We start from the raw sequence: 24,746 nt of genomic DNA, 5'->3' as shown, positions 1-24,746 counted from the left end.
TCTGCTCTGCTAGACTATGTATGTATAAGCCACATCATACTGTTAATACTGTTATGGAGGCATTGCCAATGTGACTAATGGCTAGAGCTATCTCTCTACTAATGTTAGGAAACAGAAATCCTCTAAGGTTGAGGGCATTGCCCCTGAAAGTCATAAATTACCCTAAGTATCCTAATCAAACTTTATTTTAATACCAAGTAAAAAAAAAAAAGCTTCAATCCCACCCACAGCACTGGAATCTGTCATTTATTTTCTTTCCCTTTTCCTTATTTTTTTCTATTGCTTTATTGAAACTCTTCAACTTATTTTATCAAATCTATTGCATTAAATATAATATTTCATCTAAAAAGGTCATTTACTCTCCTATTTAGTCTCTCTCTCTCTCTCTTTCTTTATCTCTCTCTCTCTCTCTCTCTCTCTCTCTCTCTCTCTCTCTCTCTTCCCCTCCCCCGCCCCCTCTTTTCCTCCCTCACACACACCTCTTTCTTATACACATATTTGTTTCCCATTCGAACCAGGGCCGATTCTCCATAATCTGCCTTAAGAAAATGACACAGTTTCTTAAGGCAGATTATGAAGAATAGGCCCTGGTTCAAATGGGAAACAAATCACATGAAATTGCTGACCTACAAAATTAGCCATTTCCTATGGTTTATTAAAATACATAATATATAAAAATGAAGGGTTAATGGTAAGGAAAAGGAGGCAATAACAAGTCAATTCAATAGGTGCCAACTCATCTAGGGGACAGGGGGTGCTTTTCATGTAGGAACTCTGAATGTGACAGTGCAGTCCTCACCCACATGCAATACCAAAGTGGAATTGTCTTTCATAGCCCATTCTAACAGCTGATTTGTCCTCAGGGCTCAAAAAACCAGTGGATCCCCGACTGAAGAAACTATGTATAACTTGAGCTGTTACAACCCTAGTTCCTTTATCCTTGTTGGAATACCTGGCCTGGAGAAGTTCCACATATGGATTGGGATTCCCTTTTGTGTCATCTATGTCGTGGCTATTGTGGGCAATTCCCTCCTCCTCTACCTCATTGCAGTCGAGCACAGCCTCCATGAGCCCATGTTTTTCTTCCTCTCTATGTTGGCTACCACAGACCTCATCTTGTCCACTGCCACAGTGCCCAAACTTCTCAGTAACTTCTGGCTTGGCTCCCAGGAAATAACCTTCTCTGGCTGTCTCACCCAGATGTTCTTCCTCCACTTCAGCTTTGTGGTGGACTCAGCCATTCTGTTGGCCATGGCACTTGATCGCTATGTGGCCATCTGCTTCCCCTTGAGATATACCACCATCCTGACTCCGCAAGTGATCATCAAGCTTGCGGTGGGTACTGTTGTGAGGAGCTTCTCTGTTATCCTGCCAGATGTTTTTCTGCTGAAACGGTTACCCTTCTGCAGGACACGTATCATCCCACACACATACTGTGAGCATATAGGGGTTGCTCGGCTTTCCTCTGCTGACATCTCCATCAACATCTGGTATGGATTTTCTGTGCCTCTCATGACTGTCATCTCAGATGTGATCTTTATTGCTATTTCCTATACCTTCATCCTCCGTGCTGTCTTTCACCTCTCATCCCAGGGTGCCCGCCAAAAGGCCCTCAGCACCTGTGGCTCTCATGTCTGTGTTATCCTCATGTTTTATACACCTGCCTTCTTCTCCATCCTTGCTCATCGCTTTGGACACAGTGTCCCTCGAAACATGCTCATTCTATTTGCCAATCTCTATGTGGCCATTCCTCCTGCTCTAAATCCTATTGTTTATGGAGTGAAGACCAAGCAGATTCAGGAAAAATTTATTCTCCTTTTCTCTTTGAAGAAGACACAATGAGTGGGGTGGGTCACTGAAGGCAAAATTTAGATAAAATTGATTAGATGAAATTTTATATAACACAGGAAGACATAAGAAGAAGGCCTGGAGTGGGGAAGGAGCCAGGTGGAGGGGGACAAAGGAGGGGACATCTGTAATACTTTCAACAATAAAAATACTTTTTTTTAAAAAAATGACACAATTAAAAATAAATAAATAAAAATAGAGTTGTAACTCCTATTAATTTGAAATTTTCGAGTTCTCTCCATGTGCAAAATATAGACAGGAATAAGATAGGAGAAAGAAAATCTTTGAGACTTGTAGAAAATAAAGGGTTTTTTTGGTTTTGTTTCTTTCCAATTGTATGAAGAAGGTGATGAGGGGTATAGAAGAGCACTAAGACTAAGGTTTACATTTTTCTTATTGCTGATTTTGTGATATTAGAAGGTTAGATATTTCCTAACATGCAACTCAAATCTGTGTTTCTCAGTGTCTGAATTAAGGAAAAAGCCTCTTGCCTTTCCTCCTTAAGTAGCTGTCAATTCTCTTTACTGCAGCTATCAAATGTACTGCTTCACACTCTGGTCCTGATTCTATACATCATTAACTTTTCCTCCTGTGTCTTTTATTTGCTTTACTTCAATCATACCCATCTCAGATTACATAGAGTTGATCATCTTTTGTATCTATTTTCAATTGTATGCTCCAAAGAAAGCTTTACTACCTTTCATCCATATTTTACAAGTATCAATATGTCTTATTAAAATAATAGAGAGGGCCATATTATTTAATTCATTTCACAGATGAGGAAACTGAGACTTATAAAGATTACAGAGAAATAATTAGTGGTTTAGGATCTAAAATTAGGTTTGTCTGATTCTTATTTCTTTATTGATTTACCTCGTAGATATCTACTCACTTGAATGGCTCACAAAGTTTTCAAACCTAATTTCTCTAAAACTGACTTGGAAACACACTAACTTCCTCCATAAGAAGTGCTCTTCTTTTTCCATCTTCCTTTAGGGTAAATGGCACCACCACAAACATGAATTTCAAAGCCAGAAACTTATGGCTTCTCCTTGATTTATCCCATGTCACTCTCTGACAAAATTAACTCAATATTTGAGCTAAATATTTGATTTTGAGGTGCTTATAAGTCATTCCAGCAGATAAATACAGCCCATTTTTACCTTTATCATGATCACCAAGCTTGTCTGGGGCCCTTAACAATTATGTTTCTAGGAGAATATTTGAAAGTCATCATTTTAAAGGAGTTCCAACCCCACTCTATTCAATCCACTCACTATATAAAAGCCAAAATGGTCTTTTTACAATTTACATGATTGTGTCACTTTATGTATTGAAACTTTTAATGATTTTATTGTCCTCAGAAGCATAAATAAGCATTGTTCTTAGGGTCAGTACAGAGAATGGAAGACTTTATTAAAAAATTATTTTTACTGATTTCAGAGAGGAAGGGAGAGGGAGAGAGAGATAGAAACAGCAATGATAAGAAAGAATCATTGATGGGCTGCCTCCTGCACACGCCCCCACTGGGGATCGAGCCTCCAGTCAAGGCATTGAATCCAAGCCCCTGACCTGGAATCCAACTGTGCTCTCCTGACTCACAGGTTGGTGCTGGACCTCCTGGTTCATAGGTCAATGCTCAACCACTGAGCCATGCAGGCTGGGCTGGAAGACTAATAAAAAGAACAACCTTCCATGAGACTCAGAGCCTTGCACTTAATTTACATTTATTTACAATTCATTTATGTTCTTTTCACTCCCTTGACTCTTTGAGTATGTAATTGTAGAAGTCATGTTCTTTTTGTGTGTGTTGTTGTAATTGTCTTGTTATTTTACCAAAGGAAAAAAAAATAATAAGACTTGGTGTGGGTAGAGTTATATTAGGTGGAGTTGAGTGGAAGCAATCTATGTTTCTCTTGAAAAACTAACTGTCCCAGGATAAAAACATCTATTTCCTAAAGTCTACACTGAAAGTCTAAAGTATGGAAGAAACCATATTTTTAATCAAGATGAACACATTAAATTACATGGAAGTAGGAAGTAAAGCTCCACAGGGCACTTATATTTTGTAGACATTGGGTGATTTGCAACACTAGGGACCCAAGCACATGTATGTTGGACCCACACCCTCTGCAGCTGAAGACAATGGTAAAACACTGCTGCATTTTCTTTTCTTCATTTCTATCTCTTTGAAAACCCTATGATAAAACTGTTCTCTTCCTCATGGGATCACTAAGACTCAGAGTCAACCAGATACCAGCTAACAAGATATGAAGCGTAAAATTGGCACCCGGCCAGTGTTGCTCAGTGGTTGAGCATCAACCCATGCACCAAGAGGTCATCAGTTCAAATCCTGGTCATGACACATGCCTGAATTCCAGGCTTGTTCCCCAAGTAGGGGGGCTGCAGGAGGCAGTTAGTCTATGTTGATGTTTCTCTCTCACCAATGTTTCTATCTCCCTCTCCCTCTCCCCTACTCTCTCTCTTAAAAAAAAAAAAAAGATAGAGTAAACTTGGCATAATGATCTAAGATGCCATATGTGTGTGTGTGTTGACATTTTTTTAATGTCTGTAATGACCTTTAGAGCAGTTCAGAAAAAAGGAAATGAAAGTGTTCTGGCTACAAGTTTTTATACTGTATGTAGAGCAGCATAATATTATTTGAAGGTAGAAAGAGATAAGGAGACTAAGATATTTCTGTAGTCAGCAGTACAAGACACATGAATATATTTTTTAAAATATATTTTTATTGATTTCAGAGAGGAAGGGAGAGGGAGAGAGAGATAAAAACATCAATGATGAGAGAGAATTATTGATTGGGTGCCTCCTGTATGCCCCACACTGGGGATCGAGCGGCAACCCTGGCATGTGCCCTGATGGGGAATGGAACTACGACCTTCTGACTTATGGGTAGAAACTCAACCACTGAGCCACACTGATGGGCCATGCCATTATTATAATAATTCTATACTTATTTGCTTATGTATTTATCCATCCACATCTATATTATCAGCTCCTTAAAGGCACATACTTAGTCATAGGCATATTCTTATACCCTGTCCTATAAAAATACCAGGCACACTATGGGTTCTCAATAAAGATTCATGCAGATTCAAACTTCATCAGAAACACTTTCCTCCATGCCAACCCTAACTTTTTCTTCCTTCTCTATTCAGCTTAGATTTCATGGTATATTATTTTTGTCATCTTATTTATCCTAAACTAAACTTGTTATAAACTCAATTGTCTATTCTACATATCGAGTTGAAAAAAATATTCCAGGAATCTTAATGAAGTTAGCCTTGTATTTTGGGGAAGTTGGAGAAAATGACCCCACAGGGATGACTGATACTGCTGTTAATGGCACAATACTTGCCTAGTTTCAGCTTCTCAAATGCATCAAATTTGTGCCTTCTACTAGTGCCTTCTCTTTATTTTTTGCTTGGAAATTGTTATTTAAGCTTCAATTAACAACCCTTCTTCAGATATTTCTTTTTTAATTATGCATATAGATTATTATTTCCTGAATACATTTTAATTGCACAATGTAGTATTTTATTTCAGGAATTATCACAATTTAATAAGGCGATTGCTTGTATACTTAGTCATTTATCTCTTCCCTTGTATCATTGAGAACCAGGTTAGTGTCTGCCTTGTTTATCATTGCATTCCTATCACCTGCAAAGCTCCTAATTCATAATAAGTATGCAATAAATATTTTCTGATTGTAAGAATTGAAACAAATAAGCTGTAATAAATTAATAAAATCTCTATTTTGCATGATGGGAAGCTACCTGGATTTGTAACTCTATCTAATCAGAAAAAAAATTATGCAGATCCTAGAGCAGTGATGGGCAACCTTTTGAGCTTGGTGTGTCAAACTTCGCCAAAAAACTGAGCATAACTTGGGTAGTGTGTCACTTTGAGAAAAAAACATTATTTCGTGATATTTATAGTTTAAATAACTTGAATGTATAATTGTTATATATAATTGTATTTAATAAACCAAAAACTAAATATTTAACTTACCTGCTTAGTGACTTCTTTGTTCATCCATCAGTTGGTTTCTTTTGTTGGTCTTGATATTATTTAGCTTGTGTGGGGTACCGTGAACTAAGATAAGTGAGGGGGAGGGGGAATTCTTTAACTAACCTGCCTATTAGTGACTTTTTTGTTGCTGAATTTCATTGGCTAAATCTTCAGTTGAAGGTTGGTATTTTGTACACTTCAGGCCCAAGCAAGCGCTACTAACTTCATCTGTCAATCTGTTTCTTTTGTTGGTTTTGATATTATATAACACTGAGAATAAGGCCTCACAAAAGTATGTAGAGGGAAAAATTGTGAGTAAAGCCATTGCTATATTTTTCAGGGTGCTAAAAGTGTCTGGTAGTCGGTTCCAGGTACTCCAAATTTCCTGTTCGTAGTGGCACTCCTCTTGATTCTCCAAGCGGCACCTTTCCAGATTCTCAAGCTTTGACCTCAAGTCGACAAACACCTGAGCCCAGATACTGTCTTGAAATTCTACAAGTTGCATCTCCAAATCATCAATTTGCATCCATTGGAAACCATTTAATTCCAAACTACTGTAGACTACTACATCAGGATACTTAATTATTTTCATGGTCTGTTCTAGACTTCTAAATTGACTAAATCTATCACTAAACTGGTCAAGTAACGAGTCTAAAACATGCTGGTACTTTATATGCAAGAGTTCCATTTCATTTTGTACAGCTGCACTGGCCTTCTCAAAATACTTTGTTACTCGAGGAAAATACTTATAAGTTTTAGTTTCTACATCTTGCTTGAAAATTTTAACTTTACTTTCAAAGGCTTTTATGTATCCAAACATAACGTCAATACTTTTGCCAAAACCTTGTAACTTTAAGTTCAGTTCATTAATATGAACAGAGAGATCTGTAAAAAACATCAGAGTGTTGACCCACTTATCATCATTAAGCTGAGGAAAGTTTCCCAGATCCTTATCATCAAGAAATACCTTAATTTCTTCAAAGCACTCCACAAAGCGCTCAAGAACTTTGCCCCGGCTCAGCCATCTTACATTATTGTACATCAGCAGTCCACTGTAGGTGGAATCAACCTCCAGTAAAAGTGCCGAAAATTCTCGCTTGTGAAGGGGGCGAGCAGCTATTAAATTAACTATTTTTGTAACAACTGACATTAAGTCGTTTAAGTCGGTAAATCCTGCCTTGGCACATAAAGCCTCCTGATGGATAATACAATGAAAAGGCACAATCTGATGTCCAATAGCTTCTGTAAACAATTTGACAAATCTGACTTTTTTCCCCACCATATTTGGTGCCCCATCTGTTGTCACTGACACAACTTTAGAGATATCAATGCTTAGGTCACGAAATGTTTGTATAACAACCTTACATATTGCGCTTCCTGATTTACTTGTTGGCACTGATACTAACTTTATCAACTCTTGTCTCATTGTGAGACCATCAGAATATCGACCAACTGAGCATGTGATGTGACATCAGTAGTTTCATCAAGAGAAATCGAAAAATATTTACACTTCCTTATGTCTCTCTTTAACTGATGTTGTACGTTTGTGTTCAGTCTCATTATTCGGTCTTTTATGATATTTCTACTGAGTGGTAACCAGATATTCTCTTAATTGCATCTTTATTCTTTATATTGTGAAATAGAACTGGTGCACATCTTAGGAGAGTTTCTTTAATAAATTCTCCCTTACTAAGCACTTTTCCATGCTGAGCTATAGAGTGAGCAATGCTCAAACTTGCAGATGTTAAATTTGTAGAGCCTTTCATAAATTTAAGGATGGAATTAGATTGGCTCTTATAAAGGTGTAGCTGCCTGGAAATGTATTCCTTCCTTTCAACCTCACTTTTTTCAAAGAGCTGGGAATGATTAGTTTCAAAATGTCTATTTATATTCCATGTTCTGCTTACTACCATTTCAGTACATAGAACGCAAAATGATCTGCCATTTTTTTCTATAAAGCCATACATCTCGGTCCATGTCTCTTGAAAGGGTTGGCCACTGCTACTACCACTTCCTTTACTTAAGCTTAGTTTTTTATTTTTTGGGTTCTCCATCAGGGGGGCAGTGACAGAAGATAGAATTATAGATAGCTTGTTAGGCCTGCAGGCAATTAGGGGTTAACTAGCCTAACTAACCACAAAATGGTGCATATAACTGTCTTTTAGGAAAGGGCAGGGTTAATAGGCAGAAATAGGGGTTAATAAGGATGCACAACAGTAATAGTGGTGAAATGGAGTCTGCACTATGGAGCAAGATGGTGTTCCTTATGTGAATTAAAATGGCTGCCGCTATTTCTAATGGCGGGAAACGGCACCCATAGCACACCACACACCCTCGCCTCTCCCAGCCTCCCCCTCACTTATCTCAGTAATGATAGATTAGAAATCCATGACACCCCAGAACAGTAGATAATGGTTGCTGTGGTTAACTGTTATTTGGTTACTGGTAATGGCAGGGCCCCCAGAGATGTGTCCCCCGCTGCGTTCTGCTGCTCCCTGCTCTGCCGGCGGAAGTGAGGGCAAAGATCCCGGCTTAACCGGAAGTCCCAGAACTAGATGCTCTGTGCCGGACTTCTGTTGTTTTGGCCTACAGACCTCTGGCACAGAGTGTCTAATAGGGCAGGAGCAGCAAATGTTTCATCCTTGGCATGTGGCCACCTCAGCGGCCACGTGTCATCAGAAATGGCTACGCGTGTCAGTGCTGACACGCGTGTCATAGGTTCACCATCACTGTCCTAGAGACTTATTTTCCCTACAGTAAGTTAATAATTGTTTCCCTACTTATTCCTCAAAGTTTTTCTTTAAATGAAATATTTCCAAATATTCATAGATACAGAAACTGATTTTAAAAACAGTTAAGAATTTTGTTAGAGCACAAAGGAAAGGATGAGTAAAAAAAGGGATAAATCCCAGATATTTGGTCACTAGACATTGGAAGTAGACTTTTTAATTAAACCAATAAAAGGTTGTATCAAAGGTTTTCCTGCTGGAAGGATGATACTATATCAGGCTAGCTATCCATGGTGTTCAGACCTGCATGTACTTTGTGTTAAAGATTTGCCCCACACAAAAATGTTATTAGCCTGTACGCTAGTAATAGACTGATGAAGTAAAGTTAGTGATGAATCACCACAGAAGGAAAATGAAGAGAACTTTCAAACAAGAATGAACAATGAAATAAGGATCTGAAAAGAAAGGACTTTTCACATCTGAAGTGGGGAGGTGACAGGAACAGTAAAAAAAAAATGTCTCCCAAGTTTTGTTATCTAAAGCTAGAAGCAGATTCATTTAATTCCACAGATGTTTATTAATTATTAGCTATGAAATAAAACTCTGCCAGGAATTCAGAAGTAAAACAGTCTCTGCAGAAGAAGTTTTAGTAGCTCTAGACTATACCTGGGGACATGTCAGAGCTGGCTCTTGCCAGGGTTTGTTTTTGTGAAAATCAAATTACCGATTAAGCCAGATCAAGACCCCATTGACACTCAAGTATACTACCATCCTGGATTCCACAATGCCCAAGCCACCACTAATATGAGTAGAGGTGTAAGTTCCTAAGCTGGGAAAGTGTTAACTGGTCGAATTCTCCCTCTTGTCCTAGACTTACTTGGGACCATGGGAACTGAAGCCTATGGGTCCCTCTGGTTCAGAGGCCCTCTGTTCTCACTTGTTTCTAACCCCTGGAGAAAACAAGGGAAGTACATTTCCATTTCACTCTTCCAAGCTCTGTGTTTGTTCTTCCCTACTGTGAGCATGATCTTATGTCTGACCCTTTTGTTCCTGTGTCTGTCCTTATGGATCCTAGAACTGTTTTGTGCCTGCTGTAGTTCTACACTCTCTGGTCCTTACCTTGTCTTTGCAAAACATTTCCAGGACCAGGACCTCCAAGGTATATGCCAGTGGTGAGTAATATATAATTATTAAGGAGAAAAGCTGGTAGGGAGTAGAGTGGAGTGGATGATAAATGGAGCTGGTGGAGAGGAGACGTGGAGTTGGGAAAAGAGTGGGCTTCAGGAAATTGAAAAGTTAGTGACAACTGGAAAGTTTCAACAAAGAACCGTAATGTGGTTATGAGCCTTTTCATTGTATATAGAACTTTAAAGGTGAGTGAGAAAGGTGCCACTAGTTGTGTCTTTTTTTTTTTAAGTACATCTTTCAGTAATGTATAGTGGCTCTGGATTCCCTAGGTTTGTTGGGAGTCTTCATCCAGTTTGGAAGTATTTAAATATGGGAAACAAGTTTTCATGATTTTCCAGATCTTCCATTTTCCAGAGTTGAAGTATAGGAGCTTATCTTATGTTATTATGGCAGGCTGTGGTGGTACAAGTTTAAGGGATGAGTAGCTCAATGGTAGGATGGGGAACATGAGTAAGTTGTATTCACAATATTATTTAGATAATCAAATTAATTAGTGTGAAGTCCAGTGGACCCTCTGTCACTCATTTATTCAACAAGTATTTATTGGACATTCTGCAGCAGACATGGTTCTAGAGAATGGAACAATAAAATAAGCAAAGTTGATATCTGTCCTCTTACCATTTACCGTTTATTAAGTGAGAAAGCTAAGTGAATTAAAAATAGTGTGGTAAGTGCTCTGAATGGATAATGTAGCATGCCGGGAGCGTACCTGGAAACCTTACCTAATTTGGATATTGTTTAGGAAAGCTTGGCGTGTACTGGAAATGAAGGGAAGTTAGATAGAGAAAGAGAGAAATGAAATAACCTGAAGAAACAGTGAAAAATCAAATGTAGGTGGAAAAGAATTCAGACCAAAGAATTCCCAGAAGCTGGAGGTCAAATTGGAGATGACACATTTGGTGCACTATTATCTTGCTTTTGACATGGGGGAGACTGATATTCTCATCTGAGGTCTGTTGTTAGTTAATATAATACTTGTTTAAGTCTGAATAAAGGAAATCAGTAAAGGTATTTAACGTGGCTTCTAGATACTATATGCTAATAATGCAGTCAATAATGCCATGGGGTCTGATTAGATAAAGAACCATGAATTGTATGCAAATTCTTCAGCTATGAAATATGCCAGTAAGAGATCTATAGATATGGTTCTATTCATACCTCCAGGTAATGTGTCTTCGGGTTAATGTCTGTTTGCTTACCTTAGATAGTAAACAAATGGGCATATTTTAAATATTCTTTCTTTAAAATTATTTTCCAAAATTAGGAAATAAAATATAAGCCAACAAAACTGAAAAAGAAAATGGCTTAAAGTTCATGGGGATGGAAGAGTTTACTGATGTCTCAATGCATTTTACTATTCTTCCTTTCATCATAGCCTCTTTCAATTGATAAGTCCTACCATTTTTGTTTTCTTACATCTAAAAAGTCAATTTATGAATTTCTTCTGTTACCTTAATGCAGGCTGCCATTATATACCTCACTATAATAATTATCATACGTTATTGCTTGTTTACAAAATAATGAGTTACCATTTCATTTGGATACAATATTAGGACCTAAAAATATTGTTTGAACGAATTGAGCATATTTTGGTTTTACAAATTAGTTATAACAGCCTTTGAAATAAACCGAGAAGATGTTCAGGCTTCCTATATGTTCAAAAATCAATTACATCCTACATAAATTATCTGCTCTTTAAAAATAAAAGGATTTATTTTATTAAACTGTCTAGACTAGGCTCCATTTAGAGGGAGGGAGTTGAATGCAGCTGTGGGATTTCTAAGTAACGATGGCAGGAATAGGATAACTAGTTCCAAACCTGAGGAGAAAGGAATATTTTTTAAAATTATAAATTTTAGAATCTTCAACATAGGAGTCACAGTTAAAGTCACAGCATTTGGGGACTGTTTGTCAACCTAAAAAACAGCAGACACAGAGAGGATGACAGGATCCCAACTCTCACAAACAGGCAGAAAGAAAATGAGTTACTACTGAAGTTGGTGGAAAAGATTTGTGCATCATGTCACAAAATAGAAAAGTTGGAAGAAAGGCTCAAGTGTTTCAATGAACTCTCACACGAATGAATCATTATTTTGTTTAGACAGGTGCCATTGCATAATGTTGCCAGGATACTGGGCTCCCCATTCTGGGATTATCTTTTCTGCGGGTTGAGTGAGGGAGTCTACTCTTTCTCTGAGCTAAATATGACATAGTAAATTATTGGAGAAGGTCTCTTGTTAAACTTTTCTAATCTGGGAATATCTGATGTGGCAGACCAAACCACTTGAATCTTAGATTTTAGGAAAGAATATTTTTATATTGGTAAACTTTTCTATAACATTAATGAAAACCAGGGCAGATGTTCTACTGCGGAGAGAAGAGTAAAGAAAAAAAGAGACTGAATGGTCTGCATTGGCTTTAGACATTGAGCCTGCCTTCATTCAGCCCCATGTGACCCTGCAGTTATTACTTCAGTTGGCCAGGGCTGGTACTTCACATTGAAGCTGGCTCCAAATCTCTGACTAGTAATAATTTTTTCTGCCTAATATTATTTTTGCAAATCTTTTCTTAGAAAACTTCAAGGGTTGCTGGTAGCTAGGCAAGACTAAATTCAAAGTTTTATGACTTGTGTCTCTGGGGAAAATTATTTTAATACCACTTACATTATGATTTAAAATTGTGACTAAAAGTTTGGCAGGTATTTATAAGGAGAGGAGAAACAGACAGTTTATCACTTTTCAGAGCTGAAAGTGAGGAGGTAATATTGGAGAGGTGAATGTCTGTATATTTTTGTAACAATCAGCCATGACATTTTTATTTTCAGTCTATGAGACACATCCAATCCAAGATCGTGATGACCACATTCAACTTGAGCAGCTTCAATCCAGGCCCATTCATCCTACTGGGAATCCCAGGACTGGAGCAGTTCCATGTCTGGATCGGAATTCCTTTCTTTATTTTCTACCTTGTGGCCCTTGCAGGCAACAGTGTTCTTCTCTACCTTATTTCCATGGAACGTAGCCTCCATGAGCCCATGTTCTTTTTTCTCTCCATGCTGGCTACTACCGATCTCATCCTTTCTAATACTTGTGTACCCAAAACATTCAGCATTTTCTGGCTAGGTCCTCAGGAAATCACCTTTCCTGGGTGCCTTACTCAAATGTTTTTTCTCCACTACAGCTTTGCCATGGACTCTGCCATCCTCTTGGCCATGGCATTTGATCGCTATGTTGCTATTTGCTTCCCCCTAAGGTATACCACTATCCTCACCCGTCAGATTGTTACTAAGATTGTAATGGGTATTGTCAGCAGGAGCTTTTGTATTATCTTCCCCTGTGTGTTCCTATTAAAGCGACTGCCTTTTTGCCGAACACTCATCATTCCCCACACTTACTGTGAGCATATAGGTATTGCCCGACTCTCCTGTGCAGATATCTCTATCAACATCTGGTATGGCTTTGCTGTGCCTGTACTGACTATTACATCAGACCTGATTCTGATTGGCATCTCCTACACTCTCATCCTTCATGCTATCTTTAACCTTCCATCCTGGGATGCTCGCCGAAAAGCTCTTAATACATGTGGTTCCCATGTATGTGTTATTCTTATATTCTACACACCAGCAATGTTCTCTGTCCTCACCCATCGTTTTGGTCACAATATTCCTCACTCATTCCACATACTAATTGCCAACCTCTATGTAGCCATTCCTCCTGCACTCAATCCAATCATCTATGGGGTGAAGACAAAGCAAATTCGAGAAAAAATCATCCGTCTCTTCTTCCTTAAAAGGACCCAGTGACATGAGACTGAGATCATGGTAAAGGAAACAAGTAATACTTCTGGAATACTTTTCATTTTTTAAAAAGCTAAAATGTCTACAATGATGACTTAAATACATATGAAATCCTAGATATGGATTGTGTGTTATAGGATCAATGAGACAAGACAAGGACATTGATGTCAAAAGAAGTGACCAAAAAGTTAAAGAAGATTATGTCTTCCTGAAAAGATAAATCAGAGGGAAATTTCTATCTCATATGGAGATGTATTTTTAAGACTTAGGGAATAGGATTTTGATCATATATAACTTGGATAGAATATTATCCTTATAAACAGGTTAAAAGATATGAATAAAGTTTAACAATCTGGGATACCTTTGTAGGACACTTTCCAAATGAGAGTTTTTAAAGCTAATAGCAAATGATTATCTTAGTTTAAGAATATCCAGAAAATTATTAATCTAAGAAACTGTTCACAAATGTTGGTAGGGGTGAGAATCACCTGTGAAACTTTGTATAAATGCAATTTCAAGTTATATCATATTGCAATGAACCTCTGTGTAATTTAATAGTTTTTATTTTATTGATTTCAGAAAGGAAGGGAGAGGGAGAGAGAGAGATAGAAACATCAATAATGAGAGAGAATCATTGATTGGCTGCCTTCTGTATGCCCCACACTGGGGACTGAACCTGCAACCAGGGCATGTGACTGGAATCTAACCAGGCACCCTTCAGTCCACAGGCCGACACTCCATCTACTGAGCCAAACTGGCTAGGGCTAATTTAATAGTTCTTCAGGTGATTCTGGTGCCTAAGAAATCTTAGCTCTACTGAAATCATAAAAGTCCTGCTTGTTTGTTTAAAAAACACACACATAGATTTGGTGCTTGTATTAATTTCCTGTGTCTGAAAATAACAAAACTCACTTTTATGCTCCACATAACTGCTTCTTGCCAAGTGTTAATAATCCATCTGAAAACTCTGCAATTTTAAGTTTAACATCATCAAATATTTTATGAATTATCTCTATATATTACAATAATCTTCTCAGCCTAGATTATTCTTCCTTCATTAAAGAATTTTTGCTTCTGGCACAAAAAGAATTCTTGCCATGATTGTGGGTGATTTTAATGTCCACATAAATTACCCTTTAATAAGTTGATGTGGTAAACTGTATACTTACCATTCCCACATCAACAGTTGGAGTCTAAATTTCACTTCTATTGAATCTGGGCAGGTATTAGGAATTTCTTAACAAAGAGTTCAGTGGAAGTGACATACAAATGTTTTCAGCTTCTGCCTGGGTCTCTTGGAAGGCTTAATTTTGGCATGTTTCCTGCTGAAACCCAGCTACTTTGCTATGAGAATCCCAAGCAACATAGATAAGCTATGTCTAAATGTTCTGGTGAATGGCCCCAGTTGAAATCCCAGCCAACACTCAGCAACAACTGCTAGTTATATCAGTGAGCCATCTGGAACATCCAGCCCAGCTGAGACTTTAGATATTTGTGCTTCAACTGACATCTCACTGCAATGCATGGGAGACTCAAAGAGAGAACCACCAAACTAATTGAAACCAATCCATAGAACCATGCAAAGTAATAATAGGCTGTTTAAAGTCAATAAAATTTGGGATGATTAGTTATAGCAATAGATAAATAATGCAGAAATTATTAACAAGAAGTGGGATGTTGGTATAGCTAAAACCTATAACGTAATAACTTTGGAATAAGGCAGCAGGCAGAATCTAAAAGGGACTTGAGGTAGTTGACAAAGGCTTGAAAGACAGTAAGGAAAGTATCATTGGAGGCTTCAGAAAAAGGTATGAGTACTATACAGGGGCAAGTATGAGTACTATACAGTTGTAGGAACCAGCAATACCATAGCTCAGAGTAAAATAAAAATAGATACATAATTAACTGATACATTTGGACAAAGAGATTTCGAAGCAAAGTACTGAAAGTATCAACATTAATTTTATGCCACATATGATAAGGTACAGATAAAGAGATATGATCTAAAACTAATTTATTGTTCAAGCAGAATATAGACTAAATACAAACAAGCTATGTATGAATAGGTTAAAAAAAAAACAACTTTTCACCCAGCCTCTCCAAATGACAAAATAAATAAATAAATAAATAAGAGTAGAGAACCATTTGAGGGTATGCCTAAAAAATCTTTTCAATTAGAAAAAGAAGCTTCTAAGAATCTTAAGGAAAATTTCCAGACAATCACAACTCCAGTCAAAATCAGATAGGAGCAACTTGGAAGATAACTTTGGGTGTGCTTTTTATCTGATGAAGTAAATCCTAAAAGATTTATATAGAACTTACAGTTTGTTCTTTAAGATAAATGTACAGATATAAGTACAGATAAAAGGAACAGAGTTAGTGCAAAATGAAAGAACTTCGGATCCTCAACTTCATTAGGCAGGAAGCAGGCAGAGAGAAATACTCAGATGTAAACCCAGATTGCTTCTCACTGAGAATATAGAGCCAATTGCTCAGAGGTTGTAGCTAAGAGCCATGGAGAATCATTCCCAGGGAGCAAGAGTGGGTTTTTACTAAGAAACTGGTGATAGCCCTGCCAGCATGGCTCAGTAGTTGAGCATCAAATTATGAACCAGGAGGTTATAGTTAGATTCCCAGTCAGGGCATATGCCCAGGTTATGGGCTTGATCCCCAGTGTGGGGCATGCTGGAGGCAAGTGATCTGTCTCTCACTCCTTCTCCCGTCCTCTCTAAAATCAATAAAAAATATTTAAAAAAGAAACTGGTGCTATATCTCTGTATTTTAAAATCTTTAATGGACTAGTTAAAGAGTAATATTATTCTCAATATTTCACAAATGAGTATCTGCAATTATCCTATCTCTGTATCACCATTGTATGTAGGCAGCTGATTTCTTTCTCATTTCTTTATTATTCAGGTCTTCAAATGAGAAGGAACTGCATCCAAGGAGCTGTATTCAAGGAACTGAGCCCAATGAGCCCTATTCACATTTTGCCTTAATTTAAAGGCTGAGATCCTGGACTTTGGATAAAAGGCATAATGCAAATGAGACTTTGGGATCTTAGGAAAGAGGTGAATTTATTTTGCATATAGGAGGATATATGCATTATTCTGGGTAGAGGGTGGAGTGTTTTCAGGTTTTATTTCCAAAAGATGGCTAAAATAATACCTTGCATCCCATCTATTTCTTTCTTAATATGATCTTGTCACTCTTACAAGAAGTGCCATTTAATTCTATCCCCCTTTTATCTGGGCTGGCCTTAGCAACTTCTTTGAGAAAAGAATGCAACAGATGTGAAATTTCAGGATATTCAAAGCTAGATCATAAGAAGCTTGTGTCTTCCTCATTAGTGGCTTATACATTTGTTTCTTGGACACTCTTCCTAGAACATAGCCACCGTACTGTGAGATTCCCATGCCACATGGAGAGTTCATGTGGTTGACATCATGTCTGAGCTCCTAGTTAATAGCCAGAATCAATTGCATCAATTTTAGTCAAACTTACAGATGACTACATCTTCATCCAAAATTGATCATAGCCACATAAGAGAGGGGCCTCAAATGACATTGTCCATCTGTGTTCCCAGTAAGAATCATAAAAGGTAATAATAAAATGTTTTAAATCACTACATTTTGGGCTAATTTTGTGGTGCAATAGTCAATAACTAAAACAATTTGATTTTATGTTTTTTTTCCAAAGATCTTGAACATCCCACCCAATCTTCTTAATTCCCTGGATCTTAGAATTTGTATTGATAATAAATTGACTTTATTATTCTCTTTTACATTTCCTCATTTCTTATTTCTTCTCCTTACCAACATTAATTTCATAGTTCATTCTTAGAATTACTGTTTAATACAAATTTCTCCCTCTATTTCTTTCTCTCCCTTCTCTGTTGGTAACACAATCATAAATATCACACACACACACACACACACACACACACACACACACACACACACACACTTTATTGTGCATTTGTCTATCTACTAAGCCAAACCGGCTAGGGGGAGTACTTTTTCAGCAACTCTCTCCAAATCTAACTCTTCACAAATTTTGTGCCTGTTGCCAGGGAATAAAGTGTGTAAATGTGCTAACACCATATTTTAGATTTAGGTTTGCTAAACACAAGAACATGCTTAGTTAGATAGCATATAATTTGAGAATAAAGGGGAAACTATTAGTAATTTCACATGGAAAACAAGTATAAATTGGGATTTTCCTGTGAAAGTTTGGGATATATGGCCACCTACATTTTATATTGCAAGGCAATTACATTACATTTCTCTTTCCATTTTATCTCACACTCTTTAGATGATTATTTTATACACGCTTTTCTTTCCTCAAACCTCCAATACCTTCTTTTCTGTCATCATTCTCACTCATAGATGATCTTGCATTTACTTGCCTGGAGACATAGAAACAAAAAGGAAGAAACATCCACAGACTTTTACAACTACACCTACCCACCTATCTACATCCACACCTTCCTTTCTAGTTTCTCTCTGGTTACTATGGATACCAAGATTCAACTGTTCACTTGTGCACTAAACTCCATTGTCTAATCCTACTTAAAGCAATCACCTCAACAATTCTCTCCTCATTCTTTAATTATTGATTTTCTCTCTGTAATGCATCTTTCTCCATCAATATAGAAAGTTAATAACATTTCTCTAACCTTAAATTTTATTCTTGACTATGATTCCCATCCAGCTTTTATCCCAGTTCTCTAGTTCCTTTTGCATTCTGACTTCTTAAAAGAGTTGTCTATGTTTACTAGTTCTAATTCTTCCCTCCCATTTTGTCTTTAACTCATCCTACTCAAACATTATCACTGCACAGTTCTGACCTTATGAAGGTCAATAATGACTGCAATTTTTCAAATAGTGGTCTTGGTCCTCTTATTTTTATTTTTTAATCCTCATCCAAGGATATTTTTTTTCATTGATTTTGAGACAAAATGGAAGGGAGGGGAGAGACAGAGAGAGAGAAACATCGATGTGAGAGACATACATTGATTGGTTGCCTCCCACAAGCAGGCTCCTACTGAGGCCAGGGATCAAGCCTGCAACTGAGGTATTTACCCTTGACCAGAATCGAACCCTGGACCCTTCAGTCCATGTGGCTGAGGCTCCAACCACTGAGCAAAACTGGCTAAGGTTTGGTTCTCTTATTCATTGATTTGTCATCAATACTTTATATAGTTGACCATTTCATCCTTTTTGAACTACTTTCTTTACTTGACTGCAGTGCTGTTTTTTTCTCCTACCTCACAGCTACTGCTTACTTGTCTCTTTCATTAGTTTTTCCTCATCACGTAATCTGTATTAGGGATTATTTTTTTGTGATCTTTAAATATATTCACCCTTTTTAAAAAGTATCATTTAACTTCAGAGCTTTAAATATTATTACAATAATGCTGATTAACAAATGTATAGTTCCACTGTGGACCTTTTCTTTCAAGTTTTGATTCCTGCCTTAAAGTCCTATTCACAATTTTAACCCTTCTCATGCCTTAAAACATGCCCAGCCTTTAAGAGAAGACTCTGACATGACTGATGTATCTCCCCGGAGATCTTATTTAAAAATTCACCTCTACTTTTAGCAGCTGGGACCATTGGTGCTCTGAGCCAACCACAGTCTCTCTGGGCCAAAAATCTTTCAGAGGGTGGAGATAAGTGGGAGCAAATCTCAGATCTAGGAACTATGTTACTTGTGCTGGGTCAAGTGTTTTCTAGTTCTGCTGACCACTGTGGCTAGGGTAAGTATTGAATAAATGAGATGAACAGAAAATTAAGGTTATAGACAGTTCTGTGAAGCTAGGAGCAGAAGTAGGGGAAGATAGAGAGGAATGACAATCACACTAAGATTTGATGACCCTCAGATTATCCCCTGCTTTCTATTTTAGGAGGTATAGTTTCTTGAACCCCTCATAGCTAGATAGTATTTAGCTATCTTTATTGCATACCCAAATTTATCATCAATATGTTCTTATTTTCTGTGTACCTGAATCCTTTCTGCTATAGTTAGAGATTTTAGTATCTTGTCATTTTCCTTATGGTTTCAAGAGAAGCCAGTCAAATAGATCTCCAGGAGCAGCTTTCCTTAAAAATACTGATGAGGTAATTTTTTTCAGACTAACTGCATCTTATTCTCATTTATATTGGTCAGGCCAGCAAGATGAGAGTAAAACTACATGTATGTTAGGGAGTGACCTTATTCTTGATTACCTAGGACCTTCACAGTGCCCTTAGAAAGACTGGAGGGTCAGAAAACTCATCTGATTTCCAGTTTCCCTAGTGTCAGAATACAGCTTGAACCCTCCAAATCGAATTCCCTAATTTCCTTCTGTAATTTCACATGCAGAAAACTTAGAAGCCTCTAAGCTATGAATTCCTGCTTTAATAACCCCAGCTTCTGTTTATCTTTTCCATGGCAAAATCAGTGACTGCCAACTGAAAAGCCTAATAGATGTTTTTTCTTTAACAGTAATAAGATGAACATTTCCTCATTCTTAGTTTCAACACAGACTCATGCCTATGGCTTCTTTTATGGAGTCTCCATCTCTGAGTAGGCGGCTTATATAACTTTTTTTTCATAGTGTGCATATCAGTGTAACATTTTAACCACATATATTAGAGATTATTTGACATTATTATGTTATATTATGTCTTGACATTATTATATTATGTCTTCTTATTAAATGAGTTTAATATATCATGGAACATGTATGTTCTTACTCTCCAGTACTTAGTAGACTCCCAATAAAATTTTTTTGGCAAAGTAACTAAATAAAAGAACAGCATTACAAAGAGCAACAATGTTCACAAAATAGAAGCCTAAGACATTGAAGGGGAATCATGCTTGTTTGATGTGGAGTGTTAGAGACATTGAATAATAAAGGAAAATATTCTCAGACTCAGAGGGTCTAACGCTGAGAATGGCTGCCTCAAAAACACACATACTCTCTGTCACTAGATTTGAATAAGCAACTGCCAGGTGCTCACTTTTCAAGATATTACAGATTAGGAGTCAAGCACCACATAATTATTGAACTATATATACCTTGTAACTAATTTTCCAACTGTATGAACATATTATATTCCATTGATTTATATATATGATGTCCCCAAAAAATATATATATACTTTAACAGCTGATAGCTCAATTTTGAAAATAAAAGCTATTTTAATAAACACTGCTTTTATAATTATTCAAAGTGTGTATATACAGTTTTGGAGACACTCTATATTGTTTAAAATTCTTAGGAATTTCCAGGATAGAAGTAAAAACATATTTATACTTTTCCACCATAGGCATTGGTATGTTTACAATAATTTTTTTTCTTTTATAACCTGATTTTTGAACTTTTAAGAATATACAAAATTACACTAGGATTGGCAGTAAACTCTACTGTTTGGCTTTAAAATTCAAACAAAATAGCAATGTTATTGGTAATTAATATTTATAATTACATTATTATCTATAATTTATAGTTACAGTAACTGTTGACTTAAAGTAGTAAACTTGCCATAGTATATGAGAAATACATGCAGTATTGCAATTAATAAACAAAATGATTTGGTCTTTTAATAGTGCAGTTGTAGATGAATAGGAGATTGAAGGAAAATATTCTTTTTAATTATTATAGTGTTTTTATACTATATTAAGTGTTTCCATATTCTAAAACTTTATATGACAGCAAGTGAACTTAACATTGATGTCTCTTCTAAACACAAGGGTGTTTGAGTCATCAAGACTGAACTTCTATAGGTAAGAATGATGATTCTGACTTCACCTTCTAGAATCTCTCAAGGTAAGATGACTCCAAGGAAAAAAATAGTTCTTTCTCTCTTTTCATATTTTCTATTGGCATAATTTTAAATTCACAAACTAGTCACTCCAAGAACTGATATAACTCACCACTATGCTTCCCTTCCCATGACACACTTCTTGAAGTTTTCCTGGAGCACACACCTGTGTAGCTCCTGGCCTGACCTGTCATATCAGGGTTCACACTTTAAAGTACACAAAAGAGACACAGAAGGTATGTTTATAATCAAACTGATACATGTGGCCAATCAAGAAAACAGACAAAAACTGTATAAATTAGATTAGATTAGGTTAGGTTAGATTAGAAGCATAATAAAGGCCTTATAAAGGAGCACGTCTTGGAGTATATAGAGTGAAAAAACCCCACAATGGGCATTGTAGTTCTCATGAGAGAAGATCCAAAAGAAAGGCTCCTAAGAAGAAACCATCACATTTACAACCATGGTCATTTATCCAAAAATGTTTAAAATATTTTCAATTGTGGCATTCAATCCTTTATCCATGTACTTATTAAACATTACTTATTGCCCTAAGGCATTGATGCTAAATATAGAGAAATAAATGAGATGCAGAGATTTCATAGTGTAATGGGCAAGAAATATACATATAATTTTAAAACAAGTTTATATTTCCTAAGGAGGATATGTTGAAGATGTATGTTTCTCACACCACAGCAGAAGCTATCTTAGATGGGCTTCATAGAGGAAGATTACTCAGCTGGGTTTTGAGTGATTGTTAGTACCTTGGCAGGTAACTAACTGGGAGCAGCCATTTTAGGCAAAAAAAACAAAAAACAAAAAACCATCATATGAAAATGCATGCAGATGTGACAAAACATTCTTTGGGATATGTCAAAATGTCAAAAATTAGATATGACTTACATATGGTTGGAACATGAAGCATATAGTAGAATGTGGTGATAACTAATGCTAGATAATTAGCCAAGAGCAAGAAAAAGATCCAGAAGAGCTTTGCATGCCATTCTATAAAAACACTAGTGGGAAACAAATTTCATGCTCAAATTAGGTAGATTGTGTACAGTGTGATACAGAAACCATTAACAAAGATGTGGGTCAGCATAGAGAAATGACGAGTGCTTGTGAAGTCCCAGGGTTAGTGAAATAAGACATGTTACAATCCTTGGACTGAATGGAAAAGAGTAGAATATGGTTACCAGTGGAAATCAGACCAGAGAAGGCTGTTTACAGAGAGATGCAGCCAGTTTACAGCAATCTCGACAGGAGGGAGCTGAAGGAATAAATCTCTGACCTTCTTCCAATCTCCTGTTGGTGTTTCTTATTGCCAAATCCAAGCAGCAGTAAGAGAGTAGGGGAGCCTGTTGATGTGGTCCAGTGTCCCAAGGCCCAGACATAATGGAAAGTGGTGGAGTGTAGACCAGAGGAGGCCAATGCAAAATATACTGCATTGTGTACACTAAGAAATTTGCATTTTAGCTGACTGTATTCACATCCTAAAGTATTTAGGCAGCAATATAGAGGTGTCACTGGAAGATAGAAATCCTAAAAGTGGGCATATTAGTTATATAGCTATTTTAATAACCCAGGCAAGAAATGAGGAAGACATCAATTGGAATAGAATTGGTGGGAATGAAAGGCAAGAAATTGAATAAATATGTAGGAAGAATAAGTGGCATTGAGATGACTTTCTTTCATTTTCTAACCACTTTTAGGAAGAGAAAGCCTTCTGTTTTCTGCATCATTATGATCTCTGCATCTGCCTCCAATGACACTGCCTTCCACCCTTCCACATTTATTCTTCTTGGAATCCCTGGGATGCAAGACCAACATGTTTGGGTTGCCATCCCCTTCTGCTCCATGTATATACTTGCTCTGGTTGGCAATAGTACCATCCTGTACATCATCCTGACAGATAGATCTTTACATGAGCCAATGTATCTCTTCCTGTGTCTACTTTCCATCACTGACCTGGTACTCTGTTCAACCACATTGCCCAAAATGCTGACAATCTTCTGGCTTAGGTCCCACATAATTTCCTACCATGGCTGCCTCACCCAGATGTTTTTTGTTCACACCGTCTTTGCCACAGAGTCTGCTGTTCTGCTGGCCATGGCTTTTGACCGCTATGTGGCTATCTGCCGTCCACTTCATTATACATCCGTCCTCAATGCCACAGTGATTGGGAAGATTGGGTTGGCATGTGTGGCCCGTGGCCTTCTCTTTGTTTTCCCCTTTGTCATCCTCATAGAACGCTTACCTTTCTGTGGAAATCACATCATCCCCCACACCTACTGTGAGCACATGGGCATTGCCAAGCTGGCCTGTGCTAGCATCAAGCCCAACACTATTTATGGTCTCACTGTGGCACTTTCAGTCACTGGCATGGATGTGATTCTCATCGCCACTTCGTATGGCTTGATCCTGCAGGCTGTGCTGCGTCTACCCTCCAAGGATGCCCAATTCCGAGCATTTAGCACTTGTGGAGCCCACATTTGTGTAATTCTTGTCTTCTACATCCCTGCATTTTTTTCTTTTTTCACCCACCGCTTTGGCCACCAAGTACCTCCTCATGTCCACATTGTACTTGCAAATCTCTATCTCCTTTTGCCCCCTGTTCTCAACCCCTTGGTCTATGGCATTAATACCAAACAGATCCGTCTGAGACTATTTAGCTTTTTTATGTGGAGGAGGTAACTATACTCCCTTCATACCCCAAAGACCAAGGGAAAAAGTTATAATTAATCTCCCACCTTCTCCAGCACCTCCTTTCCTTGGACAAGAAGTTGCTGCTTCTGTTAATCCAAGCCAGACAGTATCATGTGTTATCCAAGAGTTTTTGAAGTATTTAGAACAACTTATTTATACCTGACCTATCAACAGAATACTATTTTCCTGTAAACCTACTATATGCCCCATAAACTAGCCTGTGGATCTTTAATCCTCTTAGGGAAAGGTTAGGAGGTAATGCAGTACATTTAAAAGTAAGAGCCAAAAATATTTATTCTCTCAATGTACAGAAACCTCATGTGCTAGAAGTAGAGTAATAGTGGTCATAAAAGAACTATTTACTTATAGCTTAAAGAAATTTAGAATACATACATACATACACATACATTGATTGATTGATTGATTGATTGATTGCCAGCACTTTCTTATACCAAGTGCGTTTACAGTAAGACTGTCAGCCCTAGATTAGAGATGTCTGTGAGACTCCGTGATCCTCAGAATCAGGTTTAGGTTTAAAATAGATGAAGATGATTCCTGGGTGTTTTATTGTGAAGCACAGGTATCAATGGGAAAACCATAGCACAACTTTATAAAGGAATGACTTCAAAAATGAGCCTT

General features: G+C 37.3%; 3 protein-coding genes across 3 annotated transcripts; all 3 read left to right on the top strand.

Annotated features, from left to right (window-relative positions):
* Window positions 1-900: 900 nt before the first annotated feature.
* On the top strand, window positions 901-1,842 carry LOC307109601 (olfactory receptor 52H1-like; the record flags this gene model as incomplete). The annotated part of the gene is made up of 1 exon (XM_079788414.1): window positions 901-1,842. One exon carries the CDS (start codon window positions 901-903, stop codon window positions 1,840-1,842), a length of 942 nt encoding a protein of 313 aa, XP_079644540.1.
* Window positions 1,843-12,648: 10,806 nt separating this feature from the next.
* On the top strand, window positions 12,649-13,596 carry LOC307109577 (olfactory receptor 52H1-like; the record flags this gene model as incomplete). Its single annotated transcript, XM_079788390.1, has 1 exon — window positions 12,649-13,596. The coding sequence occupies one exon, from the start codon at window positions 12,649-12,651 to the stop codon at window positions 13,594-13,596; it is 948 nt and encodes a 315-aa protein (XP_079644516.1).
* A 9,485-nt stretch (window positions 13,597-23,081) lies between these two features.
* On the top strand, window positions 23,082-24,095 carry LOC307109541 (olfactory receptor 52D1-like; the record flags this gene model as incomplete). Its single annotated transcript, XM_079788353.1, has 1 exon — window positions 23,082-24,095. One exon carries the CDS (start codon window positions 23,082-23,084, stop codon window positions 24,093-24,095), a length of 1,014 nt encoding a protein of 337 aa, XP_079644479.1.
* Window positions 24,096-24,746: the final 651 nt, after the last annotated feature.

This window comes from Cnephaeus nilssonii, assembly GCF_951640355.1.
Source record: "Cnephaeus nilssonii genome assembly, chromosome: 13".
Taxonomy (NCBI): Eukaryota; Metazoa; Chordata; class Mammalia; order Chiroptera; family Vespertilionidae; genus Cnephaeus; species Cnephaeus nilssonii.
Note: the sequence above shows the minus strand (reverse complement) of the source record. Positions and strands in the feature narration are given on the sequence as shown.